This window comes from Lolium rigidum, chromosome 3 (genome assembly GCF_022539505.1).
Source record: "Lolium rigidum isolate FL_2022 chromosome 3, APGP_CSIRO_Lrig_0.1, whole genome shotgun sequence".
Taxonomy (NCBI): domain Eukaryota; kingdom Viridiplantae; phylum Streptophyta; class Magnoliopsida; order Poales; family Poaceae; genus Lolium; species Lolium rigidum.
The window spans coordinates 303,416,502-303,443,823 of NC_061510.1; the positions used below are offsets into that span (position 1 = coordinate 303,416,502).

General features: G+C 47.5%; 1 protein-coding gene across 1 annotated transcript in view; it reads right to left on the minus strand.

Moving 5' to 3' along the window:
- Window positions 1-6,957: 6,957 nt before the first annotated feature.
- The window catches only part of LOC124703645 (2-alkenal reductase (NADP(+)-dependent)-like), a 28,594-nt gene continuing 8,229 nt past the window's right edge, over window positions 6,958-27,322 (minus strand). The window contains exon 4 of the mRNA XM_047235868.1: window positions 6,958-7,594. Coding sequence (XP_047091824.1) covers window positions 7,139-7,594 — 456 coding nt within the window. The 3' untranslated portion in view covers window positions 6,958-7,138. The remainder of the gene's footprint in view (window positions 7,595-27,322) is intronic.

Consider the following 27,322-nt stretch of genomic DNA (forward strand, 5'->3'; position numbering starts at 1 on the left):
CCTCGGGGGCTACTCCCATCGGGAGCGCTGTTCGCGCACCCGAGAAATTATAAAACTTCGGGAGAGAAAGAAAATATAGCGGCATAAGGTGTAGAGCCTAGTGATTGGCTATAACTTATACCTGGCCTCACACCAAGGAACTGTGGACGGGTAACATGCCCGGTTGGTAACAAGGATAAGATCTCTTATGGGTATAGAAACACACCTCTGCAGAGTGTATCAAATTGTGGCTTGTCACTCCCTGTTCCGGGTTTGGAACTGCGAACGCTGCTGGAAAGAAACTCCATGAAGTTCTAGCAACCGGTGAAGGCTGGCGGACATAGCTCTTCAAAATAAAAGTAACCTTTTCAAGAAATGTTTACAAAAATCTGCATTGCCTTGGACTTTCTAGTCTATGGCTGTAGCTAGTGCATTAAACACCTCTTTCCTATAATGAATTTGTTGAGTACGCTCGTACTTATCCCTCTTTAAATCTCCTACTTAGATCTGGAGGCATCAAAGGAAGATGTACAGTGCAACTCGAAGACCGAGGAGTTAACCAATTACTTCAAGAGACAGGATCCTGCCAGATGAGTCCAACACAACATCCACCTTGGAGAAAACCTAGATTAGAAGTAAAAGGGAATCATTTCCCTAATCCTAGAACCTAAATAGATAGAGTTGATCTATAGTTCTGTAGTAAGCCAAGTACCTATCTAGATAGAGTTCGTGATAGATTAGACTACGAGTTATTCTTCTGGAGTTTATTTGCAGTTTTATCTTATTGTAAAGTAGGAGGCTGTGTTGATCTTCTATGAAGAGTCTGTATTGTAATTCTATAAACATGCCTTGGACCCACATATGTTTCTGTTGTACCACTCTGAGGGATGTAATACTAGTGGAACAGTGTTTCATTGATGTTATGTCAACGACTTGCATACTACACCATGCAGTGGTATGCTGGGTCACCACACGTAAGAGGAATTATTAGCATCAACAACCATACGAGGCAAGAAACAGAAACCAAAATCAATTTGCTCACCGGCGGGGACAAAATCGTCGAGATCCGGCAGGGACAAGCTGAGGCGGTGGCTGCTCGCCTCGTCGCTCCTATGGTTTTGGAGGGCTGAATGACATGAGTGATCTGAGGATAAGTAAGGAACAGGTGGCCAGGAGAAGCAACCTGAAAAGGATTTGAATGGGAAAATGGACTAGGGAGCGATTAAGCCCTTGGGTCTTACTTTAGCCCAGCAAAGGATATACGCACTTTATAAAATGTGGAATGAAGATGAACTTGTTGGTGCGCATACTCATCTCTACTATATTAAATGGCTAGAGGTGGTAGGATGGTTGGTACGTCCGTCACCCTACTGGCATCCCGTGTTGGCGCCGCGCTAGAACAACCGTCGCGCAAAAGAAGTCGGCGCACAACTCGTATCATTCCGTTCCCTTTCGTTCCTCTTCCTCATTCGTAAAACTGAAGCACGTCCTCTCCAACCGCCGCGCACAATCTTTCGTCTCCCCAACGCATTGTGCATCTCGCGACTCGCAGAGTGGAACCTAGGGGGCGGCGGCGGCGGACGGAACAGCTGGTATTCTCGTACCAGGTCACCAGGCCAGGCCTCCCTCCTTGTTCCTCTCTCCCTTTGCAGGCATCTCGCTTCTCTTCATCTCGGTGCGCAGATCAGGGCTCCACTACCACGTGGAACGACAAACGTAGCGTCGAACGACGACCTGACCTACGCCGATGGCTTGATACAGGTACCCGTTGCTGGAGCTGGATTTGCAGAGTAGGGGCACCGCCCTCCTCTCTCTATATGTCTCTCAGATCTCTCTCTCTCTCTTTCTGCCTATCTTTGACTCCATATGCCTCCCATCTTTGCAGATCCCGTAGCCAGTGATTTGATACGAGGAACGAATATGCTAGGAGAGGCGAGCTGTTCCCCGCCGGAGAGCAAATAACTAGGGACAGGAATTTTGCGATTTTGGTACTAGGACGAGTCGAACGACTTACAGAGGATCTCAGCGACCAGTACATGAGTTTTGCCAGAAGACATATGCTTCAGTCCCCCAGCCACGGTTAGATTTTTCTCTCTCTTTCATCATTTCTGTAACTGGCCATACACGCTTCACACAGGGTCATATCTGTTCTACAGCAACCAAATTTTAAGACTAGCTGTGAAGAACATAAGACCTCTGTAGATTAACGTCCTTCATATTTCCAAATCTGTGATAGTTCAGGGGCATACTTCGGGGTGTCCCATGGAAAAGTCTGGTTAGCTACTACAAACATTTGGTTGCAAAACCTAATGAAGATTCATAAAATAGATCAGTCTCTGGTGGGCAGAACAAAATTGAGAGCAAATTCAAAGGCTCTTCTTTTTTGTTTTTGAGGTATAATGTACCTCTTGTTTGCAGCATTCGTTTATTGCTTAGTTATATTGGTACAAATAAAGGCAGGAATAAGTTAAGGGAATAAATGCGTTGTTCTCCTCGAAGCCCAAAATTCCATGGTGGATCCTAACTAAATGGCAAGGTGATTGGCAGCCTTTCTCAAGGATTATTTTGGCCATGTGACTGACTGGGCTGGTAAGAACTGTGTCAGTTATTGACTTATTGTAAAACATGTAGTAGTAAAATTCAGTTGGAGCTAAACCAAAACCCTTTTATTCTACTCTTCTAATTTAATGCATATCTTAGCCCATATGGATTTTTCAAAGATATTCTGTTATTATTACTTGGTAGACAAAAATGTCATATGCATTTCTTTCTGATTATGAGATGCAAATGCTTTTTGTTTGTTTGAGAGTAGCTTATCACGTGTACCACGTGATTATGAGATGCAAATGTTGTTCTTAAAAGACAACTAAATAATATTTATATACGTTTATTTGGTATTCTGTAGCAGCACACAAGTATTTAGCTATGTAGATTCCTCCCTTGCCACTTCAGCTAGATATAGAATGCCAATGCTTGTTCCCTCTTAAAATATTTTATGGACATGATGATAGATGAGCAGTGGCTTACCGTGATAATATCACTCTATTTTCAGTTACCCCAGTCACGTCCCTGCGGCTGCTCGCCATTCACCTCCAACGCGAGTTTGGGGAAGATGCTGTTGTGAGAAGTGGTTCCTTATGCTTCTCAAGCCATGGTCCTTGATTTTTCTGCTGCTGAAATCGAAGCAGTTCCATGGAAAATACCACCCACTCCATGGCAATTTTCTAAAAAAAATTGGAGCTCGTCATGGTGGTGACCAGTACAAAAAGGTACGATGACATCTCCTCTTCTCGCCTCTCGCCTTCTTAGTATTTTACTCTTTCTTTCTGAAATATCTATTCTGGTTGCCAATTGTCATTGAACGAATTCTTTGTCTTATTCTGATGCTTGCCGCGTGCTATTTGATACTTTGCTGTTTCATTTACATCTTAATCGGACATGGAGGAGCAGCAGGACCTTGAGTGTTGAGCAGTCAGTTCGCAAGAAGGACATGAATCTTTTTTAAGCAGGGATCAAGTAGATTGGAAGACTGCATTTAGGTAAATCGTGTTCTCTAATTTAGTAGTCTCCTTGTCCAATTTAGTTTTCATTCTCCTGCTCCTTCTTCTCTTGTTCTAATATATTGGAAGAGTGCATTGATTCAAGTTTTCTTTTACCTTAAGGCTTCCGCTTAAACAAGTACTCGAAAGGCTTTATGTTAGAAGGTTAGTTCTTCATTAGGTTGAATTACCTACTCATATGAATAGTGACAAATCGTAAATATAAATTGTGTGATTATGCCCTGTAATAGTTTTGTCCACTTAAGTATGCCCTGTAAATAGACTGCAGGTAACATTTTTTCAAGAGATTTTGCAATGTAAGCCACTTCCTATGACCACCGGAGTACTTCAATATTTCTGCAATTAGATTTCCTTAATTAATGTATTTGGATAAATTATTTAATGTGCATAAATTGGAATCATGTTACTAAGGTCTTGGATGCCCAAGAACGCCCGATGTACTCTTTTTTGTGTTGGTGAGGGGCCATTGTACTTGTATCGATCAACGATACCGCTGAATAAGTGGACTCGATTAAGATGTGAATATCATGTAGAGATTATTGACTTAGATAAACACTTTTGAAATAAAAAAATACCACGGTGTTGCTGTGTTCAACTTCTAATTTGTGACTTTTAACCGATATAAGTGGAATTTCTATATGTTTATAGCTCCGTAGAAATGCATGGGTGGTTAGCTAGATAATTATTAAAAAAAATAGATGGCTAGATTGTCTTGGCTCTAGGAAGCCAATTTATGAGATATATGTTTTTGGAAATACATCCCATTCGTTTGGTCCACACTGATGGTTTCCTGGTAATAAATATTTTTACAAATTTAACTAAATGACATCTTCTGACTCTAAGACCAAATTCTTTAAATTTGAAAGAGATTTCAATAATCGTTGTCGTGATGATGGTACATCCTCCTTTCCACTATTGGACATTGATTTTTTGCACTGACATAGTGTAAGTGCATATGTGTGTATTGTGTGTTATTCAAGCCGGCAGTATATATATGAATTAAAATCCTTTCAATTGTTGCTGATTTCGGTCATTCACATTTTTTGGCTAACCTGTTATTGTTGGTGTCAACTTAAAACAAAGCAAATGCGAAAAGATTTGGATGATGTAATGGCAACGCAAAGATCCGATCTGCACTCTATGTTGATGTTGACCTCAGGTTGGTTTCACATCAATACAGTATCATGTACTCTATTCGATCCATAATACTTCTAGATGAGAAGCACAAGGTTCTTGTCTGATCTACTATAGTAACCGAATGCTATATGTTCAGAATTTGCAAGAAATGCTTTGAGAGCATCAGTGCAGAGAAGGACAGGGTGAAGGAAAAAAGAAAACATGCAGATCAAGCTCAGGCAAGTGTTTCAGATTCAATTTTCTTTCCATTTTACCTGCAGGCTGCAGCACTTCAACATTCGTATGAAACAGATGTCTTGGCCGGTGACTCCCTGCAGCCCAATGAGCTGATCGCCATCAAGGAGGCGGTGCATAACAGCCAGACCAACCTGAGAGACTAAATGGTATTTTTTGGTTTCGAAATTAAGAGCTTCCATAGTTGCAACTTGCAAGTGCAGTGTTACAGCTTCGTCATGTGGACTACCGGTGCCTCTAATATTAGTATTGTCTCCTTGTTTCAGATGGACCACTAGAAGATGCACATGAATAATGCATGTGCCCTAAATATTTCATTGATTTTTTCTGTCATACATGGAGTTTCTTGAACAAGAATTTGTTTTGGAAATGATCATGTCCATCCTTTGTGATGTACTGCAGGAGAAGATGCTCTTGGAGCAGATCAGTTGTTCGACAAGGAGGTTCACTTGGTTAGGAAAAATTGGTTTCACGGTTGTTTCTTCTCTCTACAACGGACATTGTTTTTCTTGATAATTACTGTTTTTTTTTAGCTTAAGTGATTTGGTAAGAAAGAGCACCAAACTTAGCTATAAATTTGATATAATTTGTAGCTTGATCAATGCAAATATTTACATCTAATTTACTTGAGTGATTACCATTGATATTCCTTTAGGTCATACCTAAGATTATAAATAAATCTAACATCTTTGAGTAATTCTATGTTTAGTGATTGATGAAATAACCTTTGTCAATTTTTGGACTCATCTCACTCATGAGTGGCAAAGTGCGTGAGTTCTATATGAGAAAGCTTGAAAGGTATATGGCATCATGTACCTTATTAAGACTGCAAGTATGATTTTTAAATGATATCGTCATGTTACCATTGTACAAAGTAAAATATGTGCATCTTAGTAATGTTTTCACTCTAAAATATCTTCATTTTCTTTTTTTAAGTTACGAGCGGCACCAACATCAGAGGTAGAATGGAAGGGTGCTGGAGGTGGAGCCTGTCGTAGAGCGGAGTGAAGGCAAAGATGATAGGCGGAGCCGATCGCACACAGTGGATATAGCTGGTTGATACAGAGATGAACTGATGAAGAAAATCACTATTGTTGTTTTCTTCTGTTTTTCTCTTATTTCCATATATGTGTTTTGCTCATTCTTTGACTTTTTGTTCCCTTTTTGTTGGTCCGATCATAATTGGGAAATATGTGTTGGTTCATGATGATAGTGGATTACTTTGCCATTGACTCCATTGGATCTGTGGAAATTACTTTGTGTCTTGGTCGTGTTTTAACACAATTTATTATCAATATCCCGAGTGGAAGTACATCTGAAAGTTTCAACAAATACCATACTAACAATATGTTGGCCATTTAACCAATTCTCATGTGTTTGCTTGGTCTGAGGCCAAAACCTACAAACCAGATGAATCTAATTCTCATGTACGTTTTAAGTAGGCCATTCCCAGAACAAACATTTTTAATATGGCAACTATTCTTATGAAGGGAAACTTAGCATGAATTATGCTACTTATGTAGATAATGGGCTGGTATTCCCAGAAGTGAAGACAAATTGACTTTCAAATTTATGGTATTTTTAATGTGCAGTGGTGCAGACTTTCTCAGCGATCTTTCAATAATGCTTTAATTTGCAACTTGTTACAATGATCACATGGTACCTTCAAGAGTGGGACCGGTAAGACGGATATGAAGAGCACCGGCACAACGTTGGTTGTGGCAGAGTCAAACTCTATCAAGGGTTTAGGAAGATTAGATTTGTCTTCTTGCAACCTGTGAGAAAAAATGAGTTATCACCGAGAAAGAAAAGAAAATAATCTTAATGTACCGTAGCAACGCACGGGCATTCAACTAGTTTTGCTAATGTATCTTCTCTTGGCAATTGGCATCATCCACCAGACAAACCTAACTATAAAGACAGATATTTTAAGGGATGCACAGCCAAAAAATGTATAGAACAACTTGAGTATCAGCATATTGCACTTCATGGGAGCCAATTAGTGTTTGCTTACGTTGCTCCTCAGACTTGGCCGCGATGTCACATATAAGGTGCAAAACTTACGGTATTTCATTATTGATTTGTAGGTCCACATATATCACCTTGTCACTAGCATACATAAAGAAGTGTAATTTTCCAAAGGTCAGGAAGTGCAAACGATTACACTCAAAGGACATTGGATCTTATTCAACGAGATGAAATTAAGTTATAATTATTTTGACTCGCACTCATGCAATAGCAACCAGCTGTTTGCCAACATTTCTCCCAGAGAACAACCCTATCAGAGCATCCGGTGCCTTCTCAATCCCTTGGACGACATCCTCAATGACGGACATGTTCCCTTCCTTTATGAAGCCTGCCATCTCTTTCTCAAACCTCGCATACAAGTGGAAGTAATCCATGACAGCGAACCCTTCCATCCGGATGCGCTTCGGGATGAGACAGAACAAGTTATGCACGCCTTCATGCTCTGGTAGATTGTATTGCGAGATCATTCCGCATATGACCACCCTGCCACCCAGCTTCATATGTAGTAGCGCCGCGTCCAGTGTCGTACCGCCGACGTTGTCGAAGTATATGTCGATGCCACCAGGGAGGCACTGTCTAAGCGCGGCATTGAGGTCTTTCTCCTCCTTATAATTGAATGCATCGTCAAAACCCATCTCGTTCTTCAAGATATTGACCTGAGGAAGAGGAAATTATTTGGTAGAACAACAACCTTCACAAAAAAATCTATACCAACACGTGTCAAGTAATTAGTTAACCACATGACATTTACCATTTTTTCGTTTGGTGGTGCAAAATGAAAAGAGATTTCTGCTCCTAGGATTTTTTTTTTTGACCACTTTCCACATGGTGTACCAACATCCAACCATCTAGATTTGCATTTGTGCATCATTTTGATGCAAGGGGGGGCATGTTCCCCTTTTCAAAAAAAATCTATATCGTTGCACACACTTTGTAGGTTGCAAGTGTGAGGCACTACAGGAACGGACGTGTACGCCGACGGCCGGCCGCCCTCGGCGTAGCCACGCCTGGCCCTCGGCGTAGGCTACGCCGACGGCTGCCCTCGGCGTATCGCCTCGGCGTCCAGGTCCCTCGGCACATGGCACCGTGCCGTCGGTGTAGGCCCGGCCGTCGGCGTACGCCGCCTATGCCGACGGTGCTCGTTAGCCCTCGGCGTCGAGGCCTTCGGCGTCTCGTGGCAGGGCGCCGTCGCCGTTAACGGACGCTAGAATACGCCGACGGCACTACCCTCGGCATAGGGCAGGTGGCCTGCGCGGGTAGAGGCGACGTGGCCGTCTGCGGTGCTGCCAGCCCAGCCTCTACGCCGACGGTATGCCCCTCGGCATATGCATGATCATATGATGCCAGGCTGGGACACGTGGCGCGCGGACAGCGCACGGTCTACGCCGAGGGCAACCCCCTCGGCATAGACCTGACCATATGGTCTATGCCAGGGTCTATGCCGACGGCATTACCCTCGGCGTAGGCCTGCCATATTTTTTTTTTTGCTGTTTCAGCCAAAATCATGTTCCAATTCAATTGCAATGCAGTTCAGCAGGTCCAATTCATCCAAATTCATCCAGAATCGACCAAATTCGCCATAATTCACCAAAATAGCATATAATTCACATAGTAGCATACATGGTGCACATAGTAGCATACAAGAGGAGAGCGGAGAGTGCCATGTCATCCAAATACATAGTAGTAGCAAGCAAACCCTAGTTCTAAGCTGACTAGCGGAGGAAGGACCCGGGCGGGGTGTGTCCGCCCACATCGTTGGCGAAACGAGCACCCCGGGGTTTCGCTCCGGTAGAAGCTGCAGAAGAACCACCTGGAGAAGGACCGGTAGCACGCCCAGGAGAAGTCGACGGAGAGGCACCGGGAGTAGTCCCAGGAGTAGTCGACGGAGAGGCACCAGCAGAACGCCCAGGAGACCGACCACCTTCATGAACCGGTGTGACCTCGCGCCCACCCGGCGATGCTCGGTTCCCGGACCATCCCGTTCCCTACGTGTTCCCTACATGTTAGCAACTTGCGAGGCAAAGGAAAGTGGTAACTACCGGTTTGGCAAAGAACTTACCTCCGGTGTGGATCCGTAGTAAGTCGCAGCGAAAGCTGCCCTCGATGGCATGATAGGCATGTCCCCCGCCACGGTAACTCGATCCGGTGGCGGTGTACCGACAGACATAGAGATCATCATTTCCTCGCAAGATAGGTTACAAGTTAGGCTTTGCAGAAATAAAGCATCAAACTGAGACTTGTCATCTACTTGCGCGAGAAGAAAGATTCAGACTTACTCCTATATACGCCATGTAGGCCGTATTCTGCCTATTCCACTGGGCAGCGGCCTGCTGATAAGCTTCATTACAGGCTTCGAAGGCCGCCTCGAACTCAGGCTACAATTTCAGAAACAATGAATCTCGTAAACACTTAGCCATGTAGGAAGGAAAACCGGAAAGAGGATGAAAATGAGGAAAACTTACATCGTAGGCGGGTGGACGAGCAGGCCGTGGACGAGGCTGGGGGCTGTCGGCGGTGAGGGTATGCTTGAGGCGCGTGTAGCTCGTGGAGTGGGTAGGCTTGACCGCCTTATTCATCCAAGGGAAACGGCCATGCGGACGCCCGTGCCCCGACAGGACCAACGACTCCTCGTCGACCGGAATGCTCAAGGGGTCATCCACCTCGGGGTGACGAGACTTGACCATGTCGCAGTAGTCCTCCTTGGCGGCCTTGGCATTGCCGTAGTACCGTGGCTGAGGCAATGCGGGATTGGGCTTCTGCTTCGTCCGCATCATGTCATATATCCGGGCATCATGAAGCACCACCCCAGGTGGTGCCTCGGCCACCTGCATCGCGAAAAGAAAAGTTAAGCGTACCACAAATGAGACATGGCGGGAAATGAATGAAGGTCGTTCCATGTATATACATACCTTTTTCCCCTTGAAGCGGGTGTAGTCGCGGTTTCCCGCGCAGTGTGTGCCACCGGTGCCTCGGTTCTCCATGTTACGCCTCGACACGGCTGCAAACTCCTCGTCCTGCCTGAGCCACCTCGCCCTAATCAGCTCCTCCCATGCCTCCCTATGCTGCTCGGCCCACTCCGGACAAACCTGAAAACGCAATACTGAGCTCAAGATAATTCAATGAAAACTTAGCAGCAATGTAGAATCTCATTGACATTTTACTCACCGACATGTACTCCTCAATGGTCATTGCCCATTCGTCCGTAGGCTCGTTACCAACATAGTACTCCTTCTTGACCCTCTTACCCTTGTTAGCCCAGAAGGCACTAGCGCTGGTGAACTTTTGGTTGTACCACCGCTGCGGTGTCAACCTCTCGCAAGCGCCACGCAAAGTGAGACGCGCCTGCGTGTCATGCTCCGGGTCCACACGATAGAAGCACTTCAATCATGCATAAATCAGTTGTGAAAGTCATGAGTTAGCACATTAGGGTCATCAACTATGAACGGTGCTCGAGAAATATATGCCTTACCCGTAACTTGGTGGTCACAGCCTCGCAGCATTGTCGCGAAGCCTACGGCAGAGGGCATCCTCATAGTCCGCCCAAGTAGTGGCTAGCTTCGTCGGGCCACCGGGGACCGTGCTAAGGGGAGTGTATCTGCCGGGCCAGAACTTCTTAATCAGAGCCCCAAGCAAGCTGTTAGGCATGCGGGGGGGCTTGGCATCCCATGTCCGATTCTTGCCGCAAATAAATCACACATTAGTACACATGCCAAATTGTTTATTATGCCCAAGATGAAAATACATGTTCGAAATTTCTGAAGTAGTACACTTACTCATCGCTCGAAGGAATGATAAGGGCCTTGTCATCATGGGTCTTCGGCTCCTTCCTCGCATCGGGGACTCTAGCTTCTCCACGAAGCTTCAAGGGCTTCGGCGCACCCCCATCCTCCATCACCTCCAACTCAGCCCTAGAGTCCGACTCGTGTGTAGACTCCGTCTCCATCTCCACCTCCCCACTAGACGGACCCTCTAGGTACAACTCAGGAGCCACGTCGCCAGAAGCGGAGGGTGGCTCGTCAAAGTCCATGTGTACCCCGCCGCCACCTCGTCCTCTACCTCGTCCTCCTCGTCCTCGTCCTCGACCTCCACCTCGTCCTCCTCGACCTCGTCCTCCATCGGTACCATCGGCGTAACGCGGATTTTGCACCGGGGCTCGATCACTCCGTCTAGTGGGTCTAGGAATATTCCTCTTCACCTGCGCCGGCGTCTTAAGCAAGCTCTCGGAGTCCGTCTTGCCGCTGCTCATATTGTCCAGTCACCTGCATTGAGAAGAATAAAACAGTTAAGCACAAAGACATATTATATGAAGATACTAAGAATAAAAGGCACAATGCAATTAAGAAGCATGTTGACATAATAAAATGAAGATACTAAGAATAAAAGGCACAATGCAATTAAGAAGCATGTTGACATAATAAAATGAAGATACTAAGAATAAAAGGCACAATGCAATTAAGAAGCATGTTGACATAATAAATACTAAGAATAAAAGACCCTCACCAGCCATCATCGCTCTCATGCTCACTCTCATACTCCATCTCTTTCTCTTTCTCTTTCTCCGGCCCACTATCACTATCACTATCTTGTGAGTACAAAGTTGAAGGGTCGACGGGTGGAGGCTCATCATAATTGTCATTCGCCTCAAGTAACTTCTCGAGCATAGATATGTCCTTTAGATCCACCACGGACTCACCACGAGTTTCTGCATCGTTCCCGAGGTCCTCTTGAACAAACGGTTCTAAAATATATTCCCCGAAGTCCTGTTCCTCTTGATAGAAAATCCCCTCGTATGTCACGGGGTCAATGTTGTTGTAATCATCCTCAGAGGGAATCGGTAGGTTACCATGTGGCGATACCTGGAAGACGACTTCCCAACCCTTGAGTTCCGCTTTCTGGCATGGGTAGGGCAAATAATAAACTTGCTTGGCTTGGTGAGCCACAATAAAGACATCGGCTCCGCTATAGGTGGTTGAAGGCTTAACTTCAACTAACCCAATGGACTTATCACTTCTCTCGTCCACCTATTGGGTCGAACCAATGACACTTGAACACGACGATATTGAGTTGCACGTTCGTACGATTGAATGTCAACTCGTATACACTTTGTAACCTTCCGTAGTAATCAAACTTGTTGGCTCCTTTGGTGAAGACCCCGGTATTTATCGTTTTGGGATTCGCCCGGCCCTTCCGGTGCGTCTCCGTGTGGAAGCGAAACCCATTCACATCATACTTCTCATACTTGGTCACCTCACGGCTACAACCTTGGGAAACACATTTCAACTCATCTATCATATCAACGTTTCTCTCACGGCCCTACAAGAACATTTCAAATTTGTTGTGTGCATTAGTTACGTGTAATAAGAGGGACAAGTCACGTGTTGCAATGTAAGAGGAAAGGTTAGAAATTACTTTCACAAAGTTTTTATTAATTCCGTGAGCACCGTCTTTCAGTAGAGTGTCCATCTCCGAGGTTTCGGGCAATTCATCATACGGCCACATTTCATCCGTGAATTCGCTGAAAGGAGAAAATAAGCATTATACCGAGACGAGGTTACTAGCTGCAAAGTAATTTGTTCACCATTTTACCTTACGAATGGGATCACTTCCTCCATGTTCATAAGCACATATAGCATTATACAATCCTTCTCTTCGTTCTCCAATTTATATTTTGTTCCTTTACCAGCCTTGCCACCGGGGAATTGGAATAGTTTTAGCTTGGGGTCATTCTCGGGCACGTCGACATTGTAACGAGTGACCGGGTTATGCTGAGTGGGAACATCATCGGGATAGTACGTTGTCGCGGCATCTGCCATCTCCCGAAGGCATATTGCCTCAGCTATGCATGCTTCAATCTTGGCCTTGTTTCCAGTTATCTTTCGAATATACTTAAACTCTCTCTCAATACGTAACCGCCAACGAAACCGCACCGGACCACCCAAGAGTGCCTCGTTGGCGAGGTGCACAATGAGATGTGCCATCGGAGTAAAGAAGCCTGGCGGAAATATCATCTCCAAATTGCATAGCAACTCCGGCACTGTATGTTGTAGCTTTGCAATAACCTCGGGACATATCTGCTTAGCACAGAGCGTGCGGAAGAAATGGCTCAACTGCGCAAGCACTCGCCAGACTTTCTCGGGGATATACCCTCGAAGCATCACCGGCATGAGCCGCTGAATCCATATATGATAGTCGTGACTCTTGAGCCCGGTGACTTTTCCCGTCGAAAGATTAACTCCCTTACTCATATTCGAGCAATAACCATCCGGGAACATCACGACGTATTTGAGCCACGCGAATGCCTCCTTCTTTTGGATGGAATCAAGGCAGAAGTTGGCATGCGGCTTGAACCAATTCTTTTGACGGCCAATAGGACGCGTCATGTGTAATTTTTCCCTATCACGGAGGATCTCAATATCGACTCTAGCCTTGACATTATCCTTTGACTTCCCGGGAATGTTCAGGCATGTGTGAAAGACGGACTCCGCGACATTCTTTACAGTGTGCATCACATCGATGTTATGCGGAAGTTCGAGGTCCTTGTAATACTCGAGCTTCGTTAAAGCCGCCTCGTGAGTCCAGTTGTGCGTTACACCATATCCCTCAAATTGATGGCCAGTTGGCGTCGCTGCCGGCACGAGAGCACGTAGCTCGGCTTCAACAAGTGTACCATCAAACTTCGGCACATCTTTTTTTCATGCACAACTTTGCCCTTCTTGAAGTTCTTTTTGTCTTCTCTAAACGGATGCCTCCTTTTGAGGAACTCGTCGATTCGTGTCAAACGCAACATACTTGCGACCCTTCCGTAGCCAAAGGAACTCAAGCCGATGCTCGCACACTCGGGCATGGCCACTTACCAGCTGTACACCATCCACATGTTAGGGCGTACCCGGGCATGTCATGCATGGTATACCGCAACCAAACTCTCATGCGAAGTTTGTCTTCGATGCTCGGTCGTACGTCAATGTCCCGTGGTGCCAAGAGTGGTTCAAATCTTCCACAATCGGCTGCATGTAGACACTCAAATTCTTCCCCGGGTAATGAGGGCCTGGAATGATCAGCGACAGAAACATGGTCTTCCTCGTCATTAGGACTCCGGGAGGGAGATTGAGCGGAATAACAAACACGGGCCAGCAACTGTAATTGGCAGTGGACATACCATATGGATTGAAGCCATCTGTTGCTATCGCAATTCCGACATTCCGAGCCTCGGGCTGCCTTAAGGCGGTGTTTTGTATCGAAGTTCTTCCATGCCGTACCATCGGATGGATGTCCCATCTTCAACTTGTTGTTTTCGTCCACGAATCTCTTCCCATACTTGTGCCACGTCATCTGTTTGGCTGTCTCCTCGTGCATGTAAAGCCGCTGGATTCTTTTTATGAATGGGAGATATCGAAGAATCGACTTTGCGGTGCTTGACTCGCCTCACCCGACCATCCTTTCCCGTTACCTCTTCATACCTAGACCGCTTACGGATGGGACGAGTACTTGTCCTCCGCATACTGTCTCCAAAATAGAACGCAGCCTTTCGGACAACGATCTATCCTTTGATAATCCATGTTGAGGTCCTTCATAATTCTCCTCGTCGCGTGCGAGGCTTTGAGGCGGACAATGATCTTTGGGCAACATGTTACCGGTTGTTTTCGGACTTGCTTCAAAGCCCTCACGGGTGGTGTTGTACCGGGTCTTGTCGGCTAGACATTGGGAGATGGCATCGAGCTGAGAAATCGCGGCGCCCTCGTACGGAGGCCTCTTAGCCGCGGCAATCATATCATAGAAGGCCTTCGCGGTTTGCTCGGTTCCTCCGGTTCGGCGGCGCCTCCGGTTCTGGCGGCGCCTCCGGTTCTGGCGGCGAATCCGGGACATCGGCATGGACGAGATCATCTAGAAAGTCTCTAACTCCATCGTACGCATTGCCATTGAGCCGTTGCCGCATCACCTCACCTCTGTCACGTTCGCGCTCATCAAAGTCGATTTCCGTGACGTACCCATGCATATACCCATATTGCAGAAGGTGTCTATACATTTCATCCTTCCCACGACGTTGACGCTTCACGCAGCGAACACGGGGGCAAAGTGCCCGAACCAGCCCCTTTGTACCACGCGCTAACTCATTCACTAGAAAATGGGTCTTCCTTGTCCACTCATCTGTTTTCTCGGTCGCACTAACACGCTCATTGTACATCCATCCATTATCAGCCATCCTCCGCTTTATTGGGAGCCAAACCACGGACATAGCATTTATATCAAATAGGAAATTAAATGCATCATATTTTTATTTATTTTACCGAGGCGAAACGCATGCATCAACCTACATCTCTACTAGGTGGGCTCCTAGCAGCCGCCGGATCCGTAGTTGGCTACGTTCTCCATGCTCTACCCCGGTCCAAGTCAGAATTTCGGCAGCACCTCCCCGCTGCTCTCCCGATACACGTCTCGGCAAAAAGCCGAGAGGATGTGCATCCGGAGAACAACGGGGAGGCGCCACCGAAATCCTGACTCGGACCGGAGTAGAACATGGAAAACGTAGACAACTACGCATCCGCCGACTGTCCCGTAAATGCCACAAGCGTTACGGTTCAAAATATGCGGACCACTAATGCATATTTATCCGCGTAACGCTCGCGGACGGGAAGTGACACCTAGGTTACGCAACTGGACTTGGAAAATGAATCTAGTGACATAAGAAAATGCGGAGAAGGGGAGGCGACGTTTTAGCTCACCCTCGGCGACCGGAGAGAATCACGGACACGGCGGTCACGACGGAGCGGTCACGACGGAGCGGTCACGAGGTCGGCGGTCACGACGGCACCTATTTCCATTCATTAAAAAACAAATTATTTCACATTTCACATTTCCTATTTGTATTTCTATTTCACATTTTCTATTTCACATTTTCACATTTTCTATTTTCACCTTTCACAAACATTTCACATATCACATTTCCTATTTGTATTTCTATTTCACATTTTCTATTTCACATTTTCACATTTTCTATTTTCACCTTTCACAAACATTTCACATTTCACATTTCACAAACATTTGTATTTCTAAATAGCATACAATACTACAAATAAAAGTTAAAAAAATGAAAAAAAAAACTTACCATAGGAGAGGCAGGGGCGGGGTCGGGGAGGCAGGGGCGGCGGGGAGGCCGGAGGCGGCGCGAGGCGGCGGCAGAGGAAGGGGCGGCGCGTGCAGGGGCGGCGGCGGCGCGAGCACGGGTGGCGGCGGGGAGGCAGGGGCGGCGGCGCGAGCGGCGGCGGCGGCGGGGAGGCAGAGGTCGGCGAGACCGTGGGGAGGAGGGCGACCGGGGAGGGGAGGGGCAGCGGGCGGCCGGCGGCGGGGCGGCCGGCGACGGGGAGGGGCGGGCGGCGCAGAGGCTGGTGGCGGCGGGCGGGGATCGTGGCGGCGGGCAGGGGGAGGAGATGGGCGCGGGCGGGCAGGGGGAGGAGATGGGCGCAGCGGCTGGTGGAGGCTGGTCCGGCTCGACCAGGCCGTGCCCTATCCGGTCCGGCGCGCCCCCCCTATGCCGAGGGCCGGCTATACGCCGAGGGTGGCCCTCGGCATAGGCCCTCTATTTGTTTTATTCTTTTGCAAATCTTGTAAAAATAATATCTTCTAAACTATAACTCCAAAAGCAAAGTGTTATATATGAAATTTGATCAGAAAAATGTGATGAACATGAATATGCCATCCATACATAACTTGTGTGTTCAGGGTTCCGACTCCGATTAAATTGGATAAGATGCATTGCACCATCTATGCCATGTCATGCATATCATCATGAACATGCTGGATCTTCTTTATCTGTAGTAGTAAGACTTGCATGCGTTGTGGCATATTCATGTTCATCACATTTTTCTCTCCGGTTCAACTCCGAGGGAGTTCCCCCCTATACATGCAGAATCTGCCTAAGTGTAGGAACCCCCTGTCCGAGAAGCCGGACACACCTGGGGGGGTAGCCTTGGATATAAAACCATCTCAAATCACTTTTGTGCATTCCATGTGGACACACACAAGTTTTGGGGCCATTCCCTTGATCCGATGCTCGATTTCCAATGAAACCCTAGTTCCGTTGACCGCGCGGTCTACCCCTTTGATCGCATCCCATCGGGGTCCCCGGTGGGCATATGCCTCCATTTGAGCTTGGTTAGGTCATAGGTACATGTGGAAACAAGGATCATCACATATGATCCCAAGTTTCTCTCCGGTTCAACTCCGAGGGAGTTCCCCCTATACATGCGAGAATCCGCCTAAGTGTAGTAACCCCCTGTCCGAGAAGCCGGACACACCTGGGGGTAGCCTTGGATATAGAACCATCTCAAATCACTTTTGTGCATTCCATGTGGACACACACAAGTTTTGGGGCCATTCCCTAGATCCGATGCTCGATTTCCGACGAAACCCTAGTTCCGTTGACCGCGCGGTCTACCCCTTTGATCGCATCCCATCGGGGGTCCCCGGTGGGCATATGCCTCCATTTGAGCTTGGTTAGGTCATAGGTACATGTGGAAACAAGGATCATCCCATATGATATCAAGTTTCTCTCCGGTTCAACTCCGAGGGAGTTCCCCCCTATACATGCATAATCTGCCTAAGTGTAGGAACCCCCTGTCCGAGAAGCCGGACACACCTGGGGGGTAGCCTTGGATATAAAACCATCTCAAATCAATTTTGTGCATGCCATGTGGACACACACAAGTTTTGGGGCCATTCCCTAGATCCGACGCTCGATTTCTGACGAAACCCTAGTTCTGTTGACCGCGCGGTCTACCCCTTTGACTGGCATCCCATCGGGGGTCCCCGGTGGGCATATGCCTCCATTTGAGCTTGGTTAGGTCATAGGTACATGTGGAAACAAAAATCATCCCATATGATATCAAGTTTCTCTCCGGTTCACGTACGAGGGAGTTCCCCCTATACATGCGGAATCCGCCCAAGTGTAGGAACCCCACGTCCGAGAAGCCGGACACACCTGGGGGTAGCCTTGGATATAAAACCATCTCAAATCACTTTTGTGCATTCCATGTGGACACACACAAGTTTTGGGGCCATTCCCTAGATCCGATGCTCGATTTCCGACGAAACCCTAGTTCCGTTGACCGCGCGGTCTACCCCTTTGATCGCATCCCATCGGGGTCCCCGGTGGGCATATGCCTCCATTTGAGCTTGGTTAGGTCATAGGTACATGTGGAAACAAGGATCATCCCATATGATATCAAGTTTCTCTCCGGTTCAACTCCGAGGAGTTCCCCCTATACATGCGGAATCTGCCTAAGTGTAGTAACCCCCTGTCCGAGAAGCCGGACACACCTGGGGGGGTAGCCTTGGATATAGAACCATCTCAAATCACTTTTGTGCATTCCATGTGGACACACACAAGTTTTGGGGCCATTCCATAGATCCGATGCTCGATTTCCGATGAAACCCTAGTTCTGTTGACCGCGCGGTCTACCCCTTTGACTGCATCCCATCGGGGGTCCCCCGGTGGGCATATGCCTCCATTTGAGCTTGGTTAGGTCATAGGTACATGTGGAAACAAGGATCATCACATATGATCGCAAGTTTCTCTCCGGTTCAACTCCGAGGGAGTTCCCCCCTATACATGCATAATCTGCCTAAGTGTAGTAACCCCCGTCCGAGAAGCCGGACACACCTGGGGGGGTAGCCTTGGATATAGAACCATATCAAATCACTTTTGTGCATTCCATGTGGACACACACAAGTTTTGGGGCCATTCCCTAGATCCGATGCTCGATTTCCGACGAAACCCTAGTTCTGTTGACCGCGCGGTCTACCCCTTTGACTGCATCCCATCGGGGTCCCCCGGTGGGCATATGCCTCAATTTGAGCTTGGTTAGGTCATAGGTACATGTGGAAACAAGGATCATCACATATGATCTCAAGTTTCTCTCCGGTTCAACTCCGAGGAGTTCCCCCTATACATGCGAATCCGCCTAAGTGTAGTAACCCCCTGTCCGAGAAGCCGGACACACCCGAGGGGTAGCCTTGGATATAAAACCATCTCAAATCACTTTTGTGCATTCCATGTGGACACACACAAGTTTTGGGGCCATTCCCTAGATCCGACGCTCGATTTCGACGAAACCCTAGTTCCGTTGACCGCGCGGTCTACCCCTTTGATCGCATCCCATCGGGGTCCCCGGTGGGCATATGCCTCCATTTGAGCTTGGTTAGGTCATAGGTACATGTGGAAACAAAAATCATCCCATATGATATCAAGTTTCTCTCCGGTTCACGTACGAGGGAGTTCCCCCTATACATGCGGAATCCGCCCAAGTGTAGGAACCCCCTGTCCGAGAAGCCGGACACACGGGGGGTAGCCTTGGATATAAAACCATCTCAAATCACTTTTGTGCATTCCATGTGGACACACACAAGTTTTGGGGCCATTCCCTAGATCCGATGCTCGATTTCCGACGAAACCCTAGTTCTGTTGACCGCGCGGTCTACCCCTTTGATCGCATCCCATCGGGGGTCCCCGGTGGGCATATGCCTCCATTTGAGCTTGGTTAGGTCATAGGTACATGTGGAAACAAGGATCATCACATATGATCTCAAGTTTCTCTCCGGTTCAACTCCGAGGGAGTTCCCCCCTATACATGCATAATCTGCCTAAGTGTAGTAACCCCTCGTCCGAGAAGCCGGACACACCTGGGGGGTAGCCTTGGATATAGAACCATCTCAAATCACTTTTGTGCATTCCATGTGGACACACACAAGTTTTGGGGCCATTCCCTAGATCCGATGCTCGATTTCCGATGAAACCCTAGTTCTGTTGACCGCGCGGTCTACCCCTTTGATCGCATCCCATCGGGGTCCCCGGTGGGCATATGCCTCCATTTGAGCTTGGTTAGGTCATAGGTACATGTGGAAACAAGGATCATCCCATATGATATCAAGTTTCTCTCCGGTTCAACTCCGAGGAGTTCCCCCTATACATGCGAATCCGCCTAAGTGTAGTAACCCCCGTCCGAGAAGCCGGACACACCTGGGGGGGTAGCCTTGGATATAGAACCATCTCAAATCACTTTTGTGCATTCCATGTGGACACACACAAGTTTTGGGGCCATTCCATAGATCCGATGCTCGATTTCCGATGAAACCCTAGTTCTGTTGACCGCGCGGTCTACCCCTTTGACTGCATCCCGTCGGGGTCCCCGGTGGGCATATGCCTCCATTTGAGCTTGGTTAGGTCATAGGTACATGTGGAAACAAGGATCATCACATATGATCGCAAGTTTCTCTCCGGTTCAACTCCGAGGGAGTTCCCCCTATACATGCATAATCCGCCTAAGTGTAGTAACCCCCTGTCCGAGAAGCCGGACACACCTGGGGGGGTAGCCTTGGATATAGAACCATATCAAATCACTTTTGTGCATTCCATGTGGACACACACAAGTTTTGGGGCCATTCCCTAGATCCGATGCTCGATTTCCGACGAAACCCTAGTTCTGTTGACCGCGCGGTCTACCCCTTTGATCGCATCCCATCGGGGGTCCCCGGTGGGCATATGCCTCAATTTGAGCTTGGTTAGGTCATAGGTACATGTGGAAACAAGGATCATCACATATGATCTCAAGTTTCTCTCCGGTTCAACTCCGAGGGAGTTCCCCCTATACATGCGAACTTGCCTAAGTGTAGTAACCCCCTGTCCGAGAAGCCGGACACACCTGGGGGGTAGCCTTGGATATAAAACCATCTCAAATCACTTTTGTGCATTCCATGTGGACACACACAAGTTTTGGGGCCATTCCCTAGATCCGACGCTCGATTTCTGACGAAACCCTAGTTCTGTTGACCGCGCGGTCTACCCCTTTGATCGCATCCCATCGGGGTCCCCGGTGGGCATATGCCTCCATTTGAGCTTGGTTAGGTCATAGGTACATGTGGAAACAAAAATCATCCCATATGATATCAAGTTTCTCTCCGGTTCACGTACGAGGGAGTTCCCCCCTATACATGCAGACTCGCCCAAGTGTAGGAACCCCCGTCCGAGAAGCCGACACACCTGGGGGGTAGCCTTGGATATAAAACCATCTCAAATCACTTTTGTGCATTCCATGTGGACACACACAAGTTTTGGGGCCATTCCCTAGATCCGATGCTCGATTTCCGACGAAACCCTAGTTCTGTTGACCGCGCGGTCTACCCCTTTGATCGCATCCCATCGGGGTCCCCGGTGGGCATATGCCTCCATTTGAGCTTGGTTAGGTCATAGGTACATGTGGAAACAAGGATCATCACATATGATCTCAAGTTTCTCTCCGGTTCAACTCCGAGGGAGTTCCCCCTATACATGCATAATCCGCCTAAGTGTAGTAACCCCCTGTCCGAGAAGCCGGACACACTCGGGGGTAGCCTTGGATATAGAACCATCTCAAATCACTTTTGTGCATTCCATGTGGACACACACAAGTTTTGGGGCCATTCCCTAGATCCGATGCTCGATTTCCGATGAAACCCTAGTTCCGTTGACCGCGCGGTCTACCCCTTTGATCGCATCCCATCGGGGTCCCCGGTGGGCATATGCCTCCATTTGAGCTTGGTTAGGTCATAGGTACATGTGGAAACAAGGATCATCACATATGATCTCAAGTTTCTCTCCGGTTCAACTCCGAGGGAGTTCCCCCTATACATGCGTAATCCGCCCAAGTGTAGGAACCCCCTGTCCGAGAAGCCGGACACACCCGGGGGGTAGCCTTGGATATAAAACCATCTCAAATCACTTTTGTGCATTCCATGTGGACACACACAAGTTTTCCAGCCGATTCCGACGCTCCGGTGGTCTCGTAACTTGGAAAACCCTAGGGCGGGGACCCCACACATCTACCCCTATAGCTTTCTCCGTGCGAGGGTTTACCAGTGGACTTTTTTATTTAGTTTGCTTTGTTTAGGACATATGTACATGGAAACGATAGGTTGGGCATACTTTACCATAAAATAGGCTCCGTTCGAGCCATGGCGGGGGTTTCCACATACAGATCCTGGATTTTACCAACTGGTAGCCCATTATGCGGAAATCGTCAACGCCGGGTACATCCAAGGTTAGCCAAACCTTACATCACACTTGTACATGTACGCCGGGTACATCTGTTTCTTGGGAAACGCTAGGGCGGGACCCCTAGGGTTAGGGTTTTACCAAGTGATCTGTTAGGGTTATAGTTAGGGTTAGCAATGTATGTGGAAACCCTAGGGTTAGGGTTAGAGTTAGGGTTAGGTTAGGGTTAGAGTTAGCAATGTATGTGGAAACCCTAGGGTTAGGGTTAGGGCTAGAGTTAGGGTTAGGGTTAGAGTTAGCAATGTCGTATGTGGAAACCCTAGGGTTAGGGTTAGGGCTAGAGTTAGGGTTAGGGTTAGGGTTAGAGTTAGGGTTAGAGTTAGGGTTAGAGTTAGGGTTAGGGTTCGGGAAACCGTAGGGCGGGGACCCCGCGGATCTACCCATATGTACATCGATAGCAAATGTTGGGCCTAGTGGCTCCGGTTGACCCGTCTGCGAAGAGCGTCACCCATGCATGGGACCTACATATGCCATCTACATAATTCATACTAGTAAATAAATAATAGAAACATATTATAAAGTAATATGAGAGAGGGAAAAAAATAAAAAAAATAAAAAAATACTATATGTCGAGGGTGGCCGTCGGCATAGGGTGTCCATGCCCTATGCCGAGGGTGGCCGTCGGCGTCTGAGTGACGCCGTGAGCGGGCGTCGACGGCGCGGGCCGGGCCGCGAGGCGATGCCGGTGCTACGCCGAGGGCCAAGGTGACGCCGACGGCTGCCCTCGGCGTAGCCTCCTCTACGCCGACGGTGTTCGTACGCCGACGGTCGGGTTCGTGAGCTGCCCCGGCGAGGCCGTACGCCGACGGCCCCGATAAAAAGCTGTCGGCGTACACTCTGGCCGTCGGCATCTGTCACCATTCCTGTAGTGAGGACGGTAGGTTCAGGGAAGAGTAGCTAAAGTGTATCGGGTGCACATTGTTCCTCGAGGAGGAGGCCGGTTGAGGGTGGGCTTTTGTGGTTTTATTCGTTCTTCTTTTTGTTTTATTCAGTGTACTTTATTTCATTCCGTTTTTTATTAATCTATGGGTATAAATTATAGCTATTCGCAAGAAACACTAGTAGAAACAAGGGCTTTGGTTTTTTGCCCCAAATGGCTTTTGCACCGGATTTGGCACGAACCGGTGCTAAAAGGGGTCATTAGCACCGGTTCGTGGTGCGCAGCCGGCCGAGAGACCTTTTGCACCGGTTCGTGTTACGAACCGGTGCAAATGAGCTATCTTTGCACCGGTTCGTAACACAAACCGGTGCAAAAGCTTCGTCGCTGTGCATGTGTCGGCCGAGGAACCTTAGCACCGGTTCGTGTTACGAACCGGTGCAAAAGATAGACCATTTGCACCGGTTCGTAACACGAACCGGTGCTAAAGGTCCGCAGCCCTATTTCAGCTCGGCTACCCGGCCAAACAGCCCACTCCACTTCATTTTTGCTAGGAGAAGGTGTGTGTGTTGAGTGCTACCTTGCATTTCTTTGGCATGCAAACAAGGTGCTCGATGAAATGTCTGAGAGAATGAGTTCGCTTGATTTTACACAAAATAAAAATGAGATGAGGTGCCGGAGCGACACTTAAGCTTTCTCCTCTTTCTTTCCCTCCTCGATCAAGGTTTAAGCAACAACTTAACCCTTTCATTTGTACGGTGCTAATTTCCACTATTTATAAATATTATGATGTTTTGTAATTGTTTATTGATAAACTTAATTAATTATTTGATGTAGATGAACCGGCGGCAATGGATGTACGTTGACCGACGTCTACCCGAGTTCGGATCGGGCTCGGAAGAATTTATCCGTGTGGCTCGAGAAAACCCACAGGCGGATGGTTTTATGTGTTGTCCATGTGTTGATTGCCATAACTTGAAGCAATACCCTGAATGGCAAGTCATTCACTCACACCTCGCTTTGGAAAGGTTTCATGCCCAGCTATAATTGTTGGACCAAGCATGGAGAAAGAGGGGTTATGATGGAAGACGACGAAGAAGAAGAAGAGGATGATGATATGTACCCTAACTACGGTGATACCGCAACAGTGGCATGATGAAGATGAAGATGCAGGAGGAGGTGATCAAGATGAAGAGGCATCGATGAGCCCGTTGATGATGATCTTCGTCGGGCCATCGCCGATGCACACGAGATGCGTAAACGAAAACGAGAAGCGAAAGTTAAAGGGCATGTTAGATGATCACAAAAAGAAGTTATACCCAAATTGCGAAGATGGCAACACAAAGCTCGGTGCCACCCCGGAGTTGCCGCAATGGAAGCGCAGAGGCTGGTATATGTGACAAGCCATTTGAGAAGTTACTCGAAAATAATGAAGAGGAGGTTTCCAAAGAATAACGAATTGCCCGACAAGACGTACGAAGCAAAGAAGGTTCTCTCGCCCTCTAGGATTAGAGGTGCTGAAGATACATGCATGCATTAATGACCGCATCCTCTACCGCGCTGAGTATGAAAATTTGGAAAAATGTCCGGTATGCACCGCACTTCGGTATAAGATCGGGCGAGATGACCCCGGTGATGTTGAGGGCGAGCCCCCTAGGAAGAGGGTTCCCGCCAAGGTTATGTGGTATGCTCCTATAATACCACGGTTGAAACGTCCGTTCGTAAATAAAGAGCATGCCAGGTTGTTGCGATGGCACAAAGAAGACCGTAAGAAAGACGAGATGCTGAGACACCCCGCTGATGGGTCGCAATGGAGGACAATCGATAGAGAGTTCCCGGATTTTGCAGATGACGCTAGGAACTTAAGGTTTGGCCTAAGTACGTATGGAATGAATCCTTTTGGGGAGCAGAGCTGCAGCCATAGCACTTGGCCTCGTAACTCTATGTATCTATAACCTTCCGCCTTGGTTGTGCATGAAGCGGAAGTTCATTATGATGCCGTTGCTCATCCAAGGCCCAAAGCAACCCGGCAATGACATTGATGTGTACCTACAGCCATTATTTGAAGAACTCTTACAGTTGTGGAGCAAACCAGGTGTACATGCATGGGATGAGTACAAACAGGAGTCATTTAACCTACGAGCGTTGCTTTTCGTGACCATCAATGATTGGCCTCGCTCTTAGTAACCTTTCGGACAGTACAAACAAGGGATACAATGCATGCACGCACCGTTTAGATGAGACCGAAGGTGCCTATTTGCATAAATGTAAGAAGGTTGTGTACCCGGGGCATCGTCGATTTCTTCCAAAGAGGCACCCCGTCGAAAGAAAGGCAATCATTTCGGAGGTGAGGCGGATCGCCGGGTGAAGCCTCGAACTCCGTACCGGTGATGCTTTACTTGATATGGTGAAGGACCTAAAAGTAATCTTTGGAAAGGGTCCCGGCGGCCAATCTGTTCCGAATGACGACGTTACCGGACACGCACCCATGTGGAAGAAAAAATCTATATTTTGGGATCTACCCTATTGGAAAGTCCTAGAGGTCCGCTCTTCAATCGACGTGATGCACGTGACGAAGAATCTTTGCGTGAACCTCGCTAGGTTTCTTAGGCGTGTATGGGAAGACAAAAGATACACCGTAAGCACGGGAGGACCAAGTATCGTATGAAAGTCCCAAAAGACAAGCAAGAACAGGATTACAAGGATACAGGGAGTCGCTTAAGTCCCGCGCCTACGCTCTTACCAAAGCAGAGAAGGATATCTTTTTTGAAGTCCTTTACGCATCAAGGTCCCGTCCGGCTTCTCCTCCAATATAAAGGGAATTATAAATATGGAGAAGAAAACATTCCGTAACCCGAAGTCGCATGACCGCCACATTATTATGACGCAGCTTGCTTCCGGTTGCACCGAGGGGGCTTCGCCGGAAAATGTTCGAATACCCATTGTGAAGCTATGTGCATTCCTTAATGCGATATCTCGAAGGTAATCGATACAGCCTAGTCTTCCAAGGTTACAGTAAGGATGTGGTGCAATGTCTTGTTAGCTTTGAGTTGGTGTTTCCACCATCTTTCTTCAATATTATGACACATCTCCCGGTTCACCTTGTCGAAGAGATTGCCATCCTCGGTCCTCGTCTTTCTACACAATATGTTCCCCTTCGAGAGGTTCATGGGGGTCTTAAAGAAATATGTTCATAACCGTGCTAGGCCGAAGGAAGCATCTCCAAGGGCTATGGAACAGAGGAGGTCATCGAGTTCGCGTTGACTTCATTCCCGACCTTAAGTCGATTGGTGTTCCTGAATCGCGACATGAGGGGCGACTAAGTGGAAAAGGCACGCTAGGAAGGAAATCAATGATATGTAGGGACGGCATTTCTTTCACTCAAGCACACTACACAGTTCTACAAAGTTCCACCTTGGTGGCCCCGTATGTCACTGATCACAAGAATATTGTGCGCTCATAACATCCGGGGCATCCGAAGACCGGATTACGCATAAACATATGCGACATTCGGCGGTTGGCTCCGAGAACATCTCATGAATAACAACAATATTGTAGATCAGCTTGTACATGTTGGCTGGGTCACCATCTTCGACTATAGTGACTTTCCAGGGGTACGAGATAAATGGAAATACCTTCTACACGTTCGCCCAAGATAAAAAGAGCACCAACCAAAACAAGTGGTGTCCGCATTGATGCAACAAACACTAGCAAGTGGCCAAAAGGACACATATTATGGTTACATAGAGGAGATATGGGAACTTGACTATGGACCTTCTTTTAAGGTCCCTTTATTTCGGTGCAAATGGTTCAAGCTGGATGGAAAAGGGGTAAAGGTAGACCAGCCGTACGGAATGACAACAAGTGGATACCAACAATCTTGGTTACGTAGACGAACCATTCGTCCTAGCCAACGATGTGGCTCAGGTTTTCTATGTGAAGGACATGTCCTCTAGACCGAAGAAAAGAAAACATAAGGAAACGAGCTCATCCGATGAGCCAAAGCGTCACATAGTTCTTTCAGTGGAAAAGAACCATCGTGGGAGTCGAGGACAAGACGGACATGTCGAAGATTATAATAAGTTTGCTGAAATTCCGCCCTTCACAAGTGAACATTGATCCAACCATCGCGTTAAATGCTGAAGATACTCCATGGTTACGGCCGAAGCGATCATAATGTACCTTGAGCTCATACCGTGAAGCGTTTGTTGTGATATGTATCGTTAACATTGGTCGTTTGAACTAAATGCAATTATCCAAGTTTATTATTTTTCTAGATACACATGTTTGCAAATTTATCCTCACCTACTCGGTTGTTGGGTGTATATATAGTAGCAGCTTCCGAGCGGGACTTGCGGGAAGAGTTACTCGGGCGGTGTGTGCCTCCGCATAATCCCCTCCCCGCATGAAACCACCCCGCATAAG